General features: G+C 38.6%; 1 protein-coding gene across 3 annotated transcripts in view; it reads right to left on the reverse strand.

The window, feature by feature from the left end:
- Window positions 1-1562: 1562 nt before the first annotated feature.
- IDE (insulin degrading enzyme) overlaps window positions 1563-12533 on the reverse strand; it is an 88762-nt gene continuing 77791 nt past the window's right edge. For all 3 annotated transcript variants that reach the window (XM_044665683.1, XM_044665682.1, XM_044665684.1), the window contains 5 exons: window positions 11025-11297; window positions 10110-10171; window positions 6345-6417; window positions 4622-4689; window positions 1563-4007 (listed from right to left, as the gene is read on the reverse strand). In XM_044665683.1, the coding sequence (XP_044521618.1) occupies window positions 3912-4007; window positions 4622-4689; window positions 6345-6417; window positions 10110-10171; window positions 11025-11297 (572 nt within the window). In that variant the 3' untranslated portion in view covers window positions 1563-3911. The remainder of the gene's footprint in view (window positions 4008-4621; window positions 4690-6344; window positions 6418-10109; window positions 10172-11024; window positions 11298-12533) is intronic.

A 12533-nucleotide genomic window follows, 5' to 3' on the forward strand; every position in this document is an offset into this window, starting at 1 on the left:
TTCTTGAATTCTTGAAGAGGGTTTGGATAGCACGAATAAGAGCCTGGTGGTCCGGGAAGACACAGTCTAACAGTGGCAACACTGATGTTAGTATAAGCTCATCGACGGCGTAGAACAATAAACTAAGCAACAGGCTAGGCTTCAGGAGATTCAGACTGCAGGCTAAGTTCCATGACTCTGGACTACAGCGAATACTTACTCTGTGCATTTTTATGGTATTATTTATAAAATTTGATTATGTTTATTTATATGTTATATACATTATAGCAATAATTGTAAGCACTCCCCTTTATAGCCTTCTAAAGCTTGCAAAGTCCTTTTCGTACATTATTTCAGTTGTTCTGCCTTTACCTCAATAGGTGGTTGTGAGAGCCAAAAGAAAGCGCACTGTGTGAAAACACCAGGAAAACCGCCTGGTGCCGTACAAATGTTAAGATGATTTCCGGCGTGACTGCTGAACACAGCCATAGCCAGGCAGTCAGTGCTCCTTGGTAAGCTGTTCGTCGTGGGCGGCTACCAAGCGGAGGGGGATCTGGGGAAAGCCCTGGTCCGGGTCCTCGTTCTGAGAAGTGGCTCTGGGGCCAGGGGGAGTGGATTCGGGTCAGAACCTGCATCCTCATCTTTAGAAAGGGAATCTCTGCCATGTGTAAGCCGGGAGGGTTATGATTAGAATGGGTGGATGTAAGTGAAGTTCTTTTGCTAGATAGCCTGATGGGAGGCAAATGAAAATGGAACAACCCTCAGAGAAAAGATATCATTTGGTAGGACTCTAACTGAATTTCTCTGCAGTGAGCCAATAGAATTAAATGATTCCAATCACAAAGAAAAGTGAAACTCGGTGAGGAGAAATGATTCTTAAGATCCAGAAGCCAATCCATAGGGAGTAACTACAGGGAAAGAGCGGATAGGCTGATGCTGTCATCTCCTGTAATAGGGAGACTTAAAAAGCAGAAATTCCTACTTAGGGGGAAAAAAAACCAACCTCTCAAGGAAACAGTCCTGAGCAAGTACGTGCTAAAGGCAAAGAACTGGCTCCCCCGTTCACGTGTGCCCCGTCAGCTACCCCATTCAAGAGCTCTTCTGGATGCTGCTACTAAAGCAGTCAAAGGAAATGCTGACTGGGTGAGCCGTCGGCATGGCTGAGGCTTGCTAGAAACGATCGCAGGGGGAGGCTCTGACTAAGTGAGCGCCAGGCGGCGGCTCACAAAGGGGGGTTCTTTGGACAGGGAAGATGTCGGGGCTGGAAATCCAGGGAAGAGAAGTCCTGGAGGACCCTGGCTAAATGCACGTCTGTCTCCAGCAGCCTTTTAGGGGGCTGCCGTGAGGCCCCGCCGTGTAGAGACCTCTTGCTCCGCACACACACAGGAACAATTGCCTTCTCTAGTTTGTTTTCCCTGGCCAAACACTGCCAGAAAGTAGATGAAGAAAAAACATTCTTAAATAGTCTCCAGTCTGGCTCGTGGCTCGTTTAGCCATTCCATAGCACATCAGGAGGTGGATCAATGAATAATTAGTAACTCAACTGGAATATGGTGAACTAAGAAGAATACGAAAGCAAACTCTGCAGGTTAAATTCAGACGATTTATTTGTAAACAGGATAACCCCAGCACACGGCCACACTGGCTGTCACATGCTCTCAATTCCACATCAACTACTCAAAAGAAGCCTTTAAAAAGTTACATGGAACTAATAATTTACGTTTTCTTCCACAATTTGTATTTAACAAGCACTAAGAGTAAATAACAGCATCCTAGGTAGTCTGTTATTGCTTAGAGACACTGCAGCTTTGGATCCATTGAAATGACCCATTAATATGCCTGAGTTATCAAACTGTACTGCTAGATCAACTCAGAAACTGGGTAAAAGGCCGGAGGACAGAGTTCTGGCATGCCACACGAGCTACCTTCCAGAACTTAAAAAACAGACCTTCCTCAAAAAATTATTTGATAGTTGCATTTCATCCAATTTTTTTAAAAAAAAGTTAAAATTGCATCCATAGCACTTCATTTTCAATGTAAAAGTTTTACCCGGTGGATTTTAGTGGCCTATTATCAGGGCAAGTTTGTATATTCCAGCCCATTTTATATCTCCTTTATTTATATCTGCAGTTTGGTAATAACCTGCATATTCTATATAAATATATATAACCAGAAGGAAATGATAAAACACACAGACCTCCTGATAGATGACAGAAGCCTTCAGAAAGTCAGGTCCTGAAGGCAAAGGGTAAAAAGACCATTTTAGCACCGCTCATCTGCAAGTAGAAATGGGGCCAAGTGTTCAAAGGCAGCCTCCATGTTTGTGAATAGAATTACTCTTGCCCCAGTTTTTATGCCCCCAATTTTAGTTTTGAAAAATGGCAAGTATAAAAACTTAGATGTGAAAAGTTGTGACTTTACATAAGGAAGCCATGTCATATTGAAACTGAGGCGACTGGCTGTTCTGAGAATTTCATTTGTTACAACTGGCTCCAGGTTTGACAGCCTAATGTCAAAGATACCAGCATAGAGAATCAGCACATCTCCACAATTTCATTTGAATTAAGTTTTGAAAATGGCAAGTATTTTTAAAGCAGATGAATTTACTATATTAACTTCACCTGGAAAAAAAAAGACAGAAGCTCAGGGATACTAAAGCCTCAGTTATTTCACTCCAGTTACTTTCTATTTATTTTAAAGTAATTTATCAACATTTTAAGGCATTAATTTATCAACATAGTAAGATTACTAACAATTTAAGAATTTTAGAAAATCCATGCTGTTAAAAATAATCTGGGGTTTTGTTTTCCACTATGACTCCAAAAAATGTGTCTCTGGTACTGCCTCACCCCTCATGATCCACATGGGAACTGTTTCACTGCTCACAGATCTCATGTATTCCTTTTCTGTTCGGTGCCGCAAGTCCAGGAGGCCAGCTCTGACGCACTGTGTATGTCGCTGGGCGTGCTTTGACGACGTCACTTGAGGTCAGAAGAATGTGTCAGGCACTCCTCGGGGAACCCTACCTGTGCTTGTTAAACTAAGGTAGCAGTGTGTGAATGAGAAGAAGTAAAAATGATGAATGCCACAGACCACTCAGAAACAAGAAGAACTGCAATTAAAATCATTTTAACCAGAAAGAAAATGGCCACATAGTAATCCTGAGAAAATTCAATATGGGATAAAATTGATGAAAGGGATAGTGTTTCTGGAACCATAAATAAATGAGATGGACTAGGGTTTCCAGCCAGTCTACTAATTTGAATATAAAATGTGTTCACATTTATAAAAAGATTAAAACCATGCCTACACATTCAATGATTTCACCAGTAAAAGAAAAAGGTATTTTCTTGTCCATTATCTGTCAAATTTTATATTCACCATTGATCTTATTAAACAAACCAGTAGAAAGCATTTTTTTGAGGATCAATTTTCTTCTTAAAAGGTGTTCCCCAACATTGTCACCTTTCAAAAAGCTTTGAAGCCTTCTTTATCAAGTTGGGAGGCTTTTTACAGAAAAGGCTTAGTAATGTATTTTTTTTTTCTGACAAATGACTATTTTACAGAGTTAGAGGAGCATTCTGTGGGAACAGTTTTAACATTTTAAGAAATGTTATGTTTGGGGAGATTTCTATTAGTAATTAAAGGGAAGTTTAAATATTTTAATAGGTATGTAACATTCTAAAAATATACTACATCTACAAGACTTTAATATTTTAATTAGTTTTGATTTTTAATACTCTACATAATGCCATTTGACTGCATTGCTTTTTCTAATTGTCTGTCTCTAATACAGTATGAATCTTGAATGAACCAGAAACTCCTAAAATGGGCAAGATTGTTTCCCTATTAAGAACATTGTGTTCATCCTGAACCCTGCTGAAGATGTGAGAATGCTGATCCATTTGCAATTTTTCCATTGGTTGAGTCCTTCAGAGTTTTGCAGCCATGAAATTTATGTGTGGTTTCACAAGGGGAAACAGTGGCAGACCCCGCTTGAATTCCGTCATGTTTTCAATAACTTCTGGCTGCAGTTGTGGGTAAAAAGAAAACAATTCTTAGTAACTTTAACTTAAGTACAAGCAGACTTGGAAACAACAGAGTAATACTGTTCTTTTGCACACATAACAGGACCTCCGATTTTCAAAACTGCTCATATAACAGAGGCCTGATTTCTCCTCCCTCCATAATGGGTAGAGGCTAAGCAGACTTCTCCATAAACCCATAGTATAAAGTTAGTGCTGCTTTCAGCAAGACAGACCCTGGTAGGCCTCTCCTCCTCCTCAGGGACTGCCCACATGGAGAGACCATGTATAGATTCCTCTGCTACCCTGAGAACTCCTATGCGAACTTCTATGCTTCCCAAGAGCACAGGAACCATGGCAGAAGTCCTCCAGTGAGTCCTCACTTATCATACTCAAGAGATAACGCTTCCAACACCAAGGAGCCATAAAATGGGAAAAGGAACATCTAAACATCTGAGCTGGGTCAGTGAAGGAACTGGAGCCCATAGAACTGAAATCCTAAAACCCTCTGAGACCCCAAGCCTCTCAGTCGCAGGCTGCATAAAATAACAAGTGCCCTTCTTCCCTGGAAAGTCATCTCAATATAACATTTTTGAGTAAGGATTCAGATTTCTTACTTGGGGTAAGGCTGGTGCTTGTGACAAATTTACATCATTCTGACATGGAAACTCTCCAACAACAGGACCTACAAGATAACAAGTTATGTACAACATAGTTGTTTATTGGCACACGCAGAGAGGTTTCTAAAAAAATTTCAAGTCCCTAATATAAAATGCAATTAAATAAAAAATGCACTCTACAACCATAATAACTTTAAGAATTGCTGCTAAAAATATTGCTTTAGAATACAATAGGAATTCTTTAGTTTTTTCTTTCAAATACTAGTTTCTGCAATAGTTTTTCTTCTTTCCTACCCAGTTAACTGCCCACCCTCTTCTCATTACCCTAAGTCAAAGCTTTGGCCTGGGTAAGAGTACCCAAGGTTATATAAGCAATTCCTATAAGGGTAGTTATAATTCTCCGTGGCAGAATAATTATAAATGCTTGGGAGCAAAAAGCCTTAGACCTCATCCTCTGATTTTCCTGTGATAGTGAAGATCACAACACTGGCATTTTTCATGATGAGCCATACAAATGCTTCAATTAGATAATTAAGTGTGAAAAAGGGCAAACTGATGAAGGAAGTTGTGTTGTCAAATGTCCTTAAAAATACTTCTTACAGTAGTCTCTTACAATAATGACCAATATTGGAAGTTTATTTTGCATAATACATGTATAACCCAGATCAAAATGCTTACCCCATCTCTGAGAGGGGGGAGGGAAGCAGAGAAAGGAGAAAACTTAGATCTTATAATTTTGAAAAATGTATGTTGGAAATTGTTATTATTGCAATTGGGAAAATAAAAAATATCTTTGAATAAAAAAGGAGTTTTCAAACAAAAAAAAATACTTCTCACACCCAGGAAAATAATAAATCAAAACCAAAAGTTCCCAAAAGTGATGCGTTATTAATTAAGAGCTTTAAACTTCTAACTTATTTTCTAAAAGGACCCCAAAGATGCTCGTTTGCGTTCTTAGTAAAGAAAATCCATCTGGTCAGGTGTGAAAGATATTAAAAATCCTCCAAGATGAGAACACACCTTTAGAGAAGCCATTAAGAATGAATTTAGGGAAAAAATAAACTCTACCAATGGAAAGGACAGAAATATCTATTCAATGAAAGCTGCAGACTTTTTTTTTACCATGTTTTAGTGTCAAACCATAAATGAACATATAAGCTTGGAATTTGAAGTACAAAAACAAATCTCATAGTACACAGAGAGTGGGCATTTTCAGAATAAATTTTAGTGACTCAGAGTTGTAATGAAATTTATCACCCTAACTCAAGGGTATCAATACTGCATTTTTCCCAGGGTTCACTGGTACATGATGCATCTTCACTAGGGAGTTTGGCTCAGTCATTTGTTGGGTGGAAAGCTGTCATAAACTTGTGTATAAAACTAGTCTATACTAATTAAGTCCAAATTGTTCTCCACAATCATTAAAAAGAGCCAGTATTTTGATATTAGAAAAATCATATTCCTGGAGGGTAAAATGAAGACATATCACAATCTAACATACATGAGTCTATTCTCTATCAGATCCATTCTAATAGCCTGAAACCCCCAGATACTCCTAGCCCTCCTTTCACTTCTTAGCACAAAATGAAGATCATCACTGCTGGATTTTGGGCAATTTGGGCAACCACCCTAGCAATTAATGTAGAAGAACTACAAAATAACGGATGGTTACAAGTGCTTTTTAAAAATAAGTAAAACATAAAGTAGATCCAATACTTACAGGAATCCATTTCCCTGGCAAGAACATGAACGGATACCTTGTGTCTCCTGGGGGCATCTACAGCCAACATTTCCTGCAGAGAAAAGGCAAAGTCAGCTTTTCTCTCCAACAGAGTAAAAGGGAAGGGTTACCCATCAAAATTAAAAAAAAAAAATCAATTCCTTACGAGGCAAATGTAGTATCAATCCTGGAAAACTGCTTCAATAATGTTATAATGTAAGCTGGGGGAAAAGTATGTAGTCTTGATTTACAATGAAAAAGAGGCCAAGCAAATTATAAAATGAAAAGAAAAAGATCTCCACTATATACAATGTATTTTAACAATATTCTAACATGTTGCCATAAAGGTAAATGATAAAATTTAAGCAAAAGGAGAAGTGGTATCAACAATGGCAATTGTTTGTATATATTTCTTCCTTTTTGTACAAGATCTAATTTTACACTGCTTCAAACAATGGTTTTGCTGTTCGGACAGAAAGGAAACAATATACCTAAGGTGGTCAATTGTGGTTTCATTAATTATGTTCTTACGTCTGGTAGTACAACTGATCCAAATGCAAGAATGTTTATATTTTGAGATAAAATACACTTCAGGAGAATAAGAAAAAAGAATATTTTACATACTGCTGATCTTAAATATTCTCATGTCCAAGGGTTCAAAAATGCCAGGTACAAAAATGATAGAACATGGTTGAAGATGTTTTAGTCACTAGTAAGCATATATTAAATGTCTTCTATGTGCCAGGGGGATAAAAAACAATGAATAAAGTAATTGCTACATTAAAGAAATTTCCATTTGAATGAGAAAGTACATACATGTAGATACATATGCATACATATTTATATAGTTGAGAGAATAAAAAAATTAATACAAATTAGTTTTTGGGAGAGACAGAGAATAAAAAATTAATATAAATTAGCTAAAAGTAGTTGGGAAAAGAAGGCACTAGCAATTGAAGAGATGGGTCAAAAAAAGTTTGTGTAGCATCTAAGTAACATCTAAGCTGTATATTTTGGGGGATAAAGGGGAGGAACTCTTGTTCCCCAACTTCTTGGAAATGAAAGTTTTATTTCAACAATAATCTCAGAATCTCCATTAGGATGAGAACTGGCATTGACGCCTCTCTCCCTCATGGTCTGTAGCCATAGCATCACTGTTCTACACAAAAAATGATGCTAGTAAGGAGATGGTCAGACAAAAAGTTTGACACAAAGGGTATGCCCCCTCCTTACCACCTACAGCCACCTTGTCAGGCATATGTATAATCACAGAAGGAAAGAAGTATTATAACTCTTAATCTATACCTTAAAGCCACAGTGATTCCCAAAGTGGGTGCTACCGCCCCCTGGTGGATGCTGCAGCAATCCAGGAAGGTGGTGATGGCCACAGGTGCATTTATCTTTCCTATTAATTGCTATTAAAATTAAAAAAAAATTAATTTCTAGGGGACTAAGTAATATTTTTTCTGGAAAGGGGGTGATAGGCTAAAAAAGTTTGGGAACCACTGCCTTAAAGGAAGAGAGATTCTATAAGGTGAGAAAGAGATTATAGGAATGGGAGTAGCCAGTGCAAATTATCAACATGTTTCATAGACCTTAGGGATTTTCACTAAAAATTTGATGCAATTACTCAGGAATGGCTGAAAAAATTGTGGAATATGATAGTGATGGAATACTATTTATGCTGCAAGGAATGATGAACAGGATGATTTCAGAAAAAGCTAGAAAGACCTTCATGGACTGATGCAGAGTGAAATAAGCAGAACCAGAAGAAAATTGTAACAGCAATACTATATGATGATCAACTGTGAAAGATTTAGTTACTTTCTTGCAGAAATACAATGATCCGGAACAATTCTGAGGGATTTATGACAAAGAATGCTATGTACACCACCAGAGAAAGAACTGTTGGGAGTCAGATGCAGATCAAAACATGCTATGTTTCACATTAATTTATTTTTATTTTGGGGGTTTGGCTTTATATGAGTATTCTCTTACAACACCAAATATTGAAGCATGTTTTGCATGATAATGACTTTATAACCCAAATCAAATTGTTTACCATCTCTGAGGAGGTAGTGGGTTGGGGGGTGGGAAGAAAGGGAAGGAGACAATTTGGATTTTTAAATTTTGGGAAACGTATGTTGAAATTGATATTACATGTAATTGGGAAAATAAAATAGCGTTGAATTAAAAAAAAAACAAAAAAGAAAAAAACTGATGCCAAATGATGAAGACTCTTCTCTAAGCATGATCTGGTAGTTGAAGCTCCTACTCCAGAAGGGAAGTTTATCATCAAGGCAGTCAGGTTCCTTTCAGAGAGCAAGGCAGCTATGTGGCCCTTTAATTAATAAATATTTATAGTCAAAGCAGAAAAATAGTATGACTTCTCAGGATGAAATGGCCAGGTATAAGTATGCTTTGAATCTTTTCTTTTTTGAAATCTTTTTTGAATATTTTAAATTAAGCCAAAAATTCTTCACCCAGCACTTAATTCATGGTTAGTGCTACAGGAATACCAAAAAAAGGCTAGACACTGGCTTTTTCTTCAAGAAGCTAATAATGTAAGCACAGAGAAGGGACCCTGAGAATCAGTGAGAGAAGCTGGTGCTGTTCCAGTCAGGGTGTACTGGGAAGATCTAATGTCACAGCAAAGCAGGCTTTTCCTGGATATCCAGTGCTTACTATTTCCTTCCATTAATGGGCGCAAGAACTGATCCTATGTGGATGGATGTTCCTGGATCTTTTTTTATCCCACATCAATGATGATGCATTTCTTCTCTAGAATCTGATCCTATGAAAACAGCAGCTTCTTTGAGAAATGCAGGGGGAAACACCATTGTATTTTTATCAACTCTTGAGTTTGGTCTTGTTCACTTTTTTTTTTGCTTTTCTCATTCCTTCAACACACCACGGAGAGTTTTGAAGAGGGGGAAAAAATGGAAAACAGAAACCCAAAAGGTGTTTGGAACAGGCACTGATGGCGTAGCCAAGTGCTTTGATTCCAGTGATGGTTAAGTCAGTTTATGGGCTGAATGTTTGGATTAGATGAGAAACTGGGGGAGGGGGAGGTTGTTCTTTCTTAATTTCTAAAAACTACTATATGCAGTAGACCTCCTTCTTCCTGTTCCCCTTTCTTGCTATCTGTTGGATAGGAACACATATTCTTGCAGCAAAAATCAATACACGAATGGGTAAAGGTGGTACAGCGACTGGAGTCTTTGCTTGGAAATCAGGAATATTCAAGTTCAAATCTGGCTTTGGATAATTACTAAATGTATGATCCTGGGAAAGTAAGTCACTTAACCTGTTTGGCCTCGGTTTCCTCGTCTATAAAATATGGATATTGTTGTGAGGATCCAATTAGATAACATTTGCAAAATGCTTAGCACAATTCCTAGCATCTAGCACCTATTCAGGTGTTTAATATCTATTTTTCTATCTTAAGAGGATATATAGTAAAGGACATATGTTATGGGGTAAAACAAATAAAATGGAAAGCTGTGAAAGTGCGAAAAACCAACATGAGTACACTAGAATTAGGGTAATAGTCACACATAAATAAAGCAACACAAATTCAAATTACATTATTTGTCAAACTCAAGATGCCTATGCTACAAAGGGGAAATTTAAACCAACCAAACTGGCATTGTAAAAGCCATCATAAATGGGTTTCATCAGAAATGTACAAATAACCACCAACTTGCCTCAGTCCTCCATCTACTACATTTTCAATCAACATCTTTATGTACATGTTTAACTTACCTTATAGAATTTGATGATATCATCCTTGCTAAGAGTCTTCAAATAGGCAACTTCTGTGTTATCTAGAAAAGAATAAATAGCATAGTATAAAAATAAGTTTGGCATATTTAAAGCCTAAAAGCCAATACCTGCTCCTACTGGACTTCTTGGAACAAAGCAAGCCCTGCCCCCAGAGGCATTAAACTTCCTTGAACGCCCTGCACACCTAGACGAGCATGGATAGAGGGCTGGGTCTCAAGTCAGGAAAAATCACCTGCCTGAGTTCAAATCTAGCCTCAGACACATACAAATTGTGTAAACCTGGGCAAGGTGCTTCCCCTTGTTTGTCTCTGTTTCCTCATCTGTAAAATGAGCCAGAGAAGGAAATGGCAAACCACTCCAAAATCTCTGCCAAGAAAACTCCATGGATCACAAAGAGTCCAACGTGACTGAAATGACTGAAAACAACAGCAGAGATGTGGAAATGCTCTGTCCCTTAAGTTTCAATGTAAGCACCACCTCTTCCACTCAATTTTTAGGAAGAGTAACTCCCACAGAAATAATATGGAATATAACAGCTTTTCATCCACGCTAATGATAACAAGAGCAATAATCAGAATGATGATGATCAAGGACTACCAAGTGCCTCCATGTTATCCTGTGTGAACCCCACCATCAAGCCTCTGAGGTCAGCTTGGAGGGGAAGCTGAGCTGGAAGGAGCTGGAGGGACTCACCCAGTGTCATGGGGCTCTGGAGTGTCAGCAGCAGGATCTAGCCTCCCCTGCTCTCCCCAGTCAGACTCTTCCTGAGCATGGCCACGTGGCTTTTCCCCTTCCTCCCACAGGGCACTGAGAAGCTGAGCGAGGCACCCTTCCTGTCTCCCAGACAATGTGGCTCTGAGTGGTTCCTACCCTAAGTCGCTTGTTCCCCCTTACCTCGGTCAAAGTTGTACTGCTGAGAGATGATTTCTCCCCAGTATTTAGCACACTCTGCAGACAGTTTCTTTGGTTTGTCTAGCCGACGGATCGCTAAGGCTTGAATGTGTTTCTGGAAGGCCTCCTCGTTCATGTCTTCTATAGATTTTTCCATGGATAACAGGAATGCTTCCACTCTGCTTTCTAAGTAGTGAGGTGGTTTTTCTGACTGGATGATAAATCGAAGACCTTGGATGCCATTAGCTCGACGGGGACCGCTGAATACAATGTAACCTTCAAAACACAAATACAAACCAGTTATGACTCCTGAATCCGGCTATTTTAGATTAAATGTTAAAAATCAATACAATTAATAAGAACCCCAAAAAAGCTATATTGTGCTTCATGCTGTTCACCTGAAAAAAAACTTTAACCATCTGGTCATTTTTTGTTTTTAAGGAGGAAAATATCTTTTCCAAACAATTTTTTTTAATTATTAGAATTTATCCACAAGTGTCCCGGGACATTTTGCTTGAGCACTTCCTGAAAGCTCACCCATTACAATTTAGCTTCCATCTTAGCATAATGGAAAGAAAATGGGTCTCGGTGTTGAACTTGGATCTTCTCCAAACTGTAGCTTTAGCAGACCGGTGACCTGGGCAAGTGATGGAAGCACTCCCAGACTCAGTTTCCTAATTTGCAAAACAAGGATCATAATACTTGAAGCTATCCCACACAGTTGCCATGTGCTAGTATTACTATTAATAACAGGACAATCAAAGGGGGCTCTTAATTATTAATTAAAGGGTTTTCCCCCATTCTAATGAATCCTCCCTGGCCTTTCTGTTCCTTCACTACTAGATTTTACACTATCCTTTCCCCTCATTATTTTTTTTGCTTAAATAATTTAGTCTTTCCCTTGGTTTGCTTCCTACCAAGACTTCTCAGCAAGTCTATCAAAAAATAATAACAGCATTCTTAGACTGAGTATTCCACAGGACTCCAACCTTCACCCTTACTTTTCTCACTCTATACCAGGAATAGTGCTCTTATGAATCTGATCATCAAAAATGTGTGAAAATGCTAAGTCATGTGTCTCTTATTTATTCTTAATCATAAGCTACAGCAGGTTTGATTTACAAAGAGCTTACTGTTGTTACACATAACCTTCCACTTCCAACCTCCATGCCTTTACTCTGGCTGTGCTCTAAGAACCTTCTGGAACCTCTGTTTTTCCCTTCAAAACTAAGTTCAACTTTCCTGATGTCCACAAGGCTAATGGCCACCTCCTTCCCCCAAACTACTTTTAATTTATTTCCTATGTCCTTGTATATGGATATCTCCTCTGACAGAATAAGAGCTCTAGGAGAGATTGGAGACTTGATTCATTCATGAACTGCACCCCCAGAGCCCAACGTAGAGTAGGTTCCTAATAAAAACAAATGGTTTAGGGGGCAGCTGGGTAGCTCAGTGGATTGAGAGCCAGGCCTAGAGACGGGAGGTCCTAGGTACAAATCCGGCCTCAGACAC

Source organism: Gracilinanus agilis, chromosome 2 (assembly GCF_016433145.1).
Source record: "Gracilinanus agilis isolate LMUSP501 chromosome 2, AgileGrace, whole genome shotgun sequence".
In the NCBI taxonomy this organism is placed as follows: Eukaryota; Metazoa; Chordata; class Mammalia; order Didelphimorphia; family Didelphidae; genus Gracilinanus; species Gracilinanus agilis.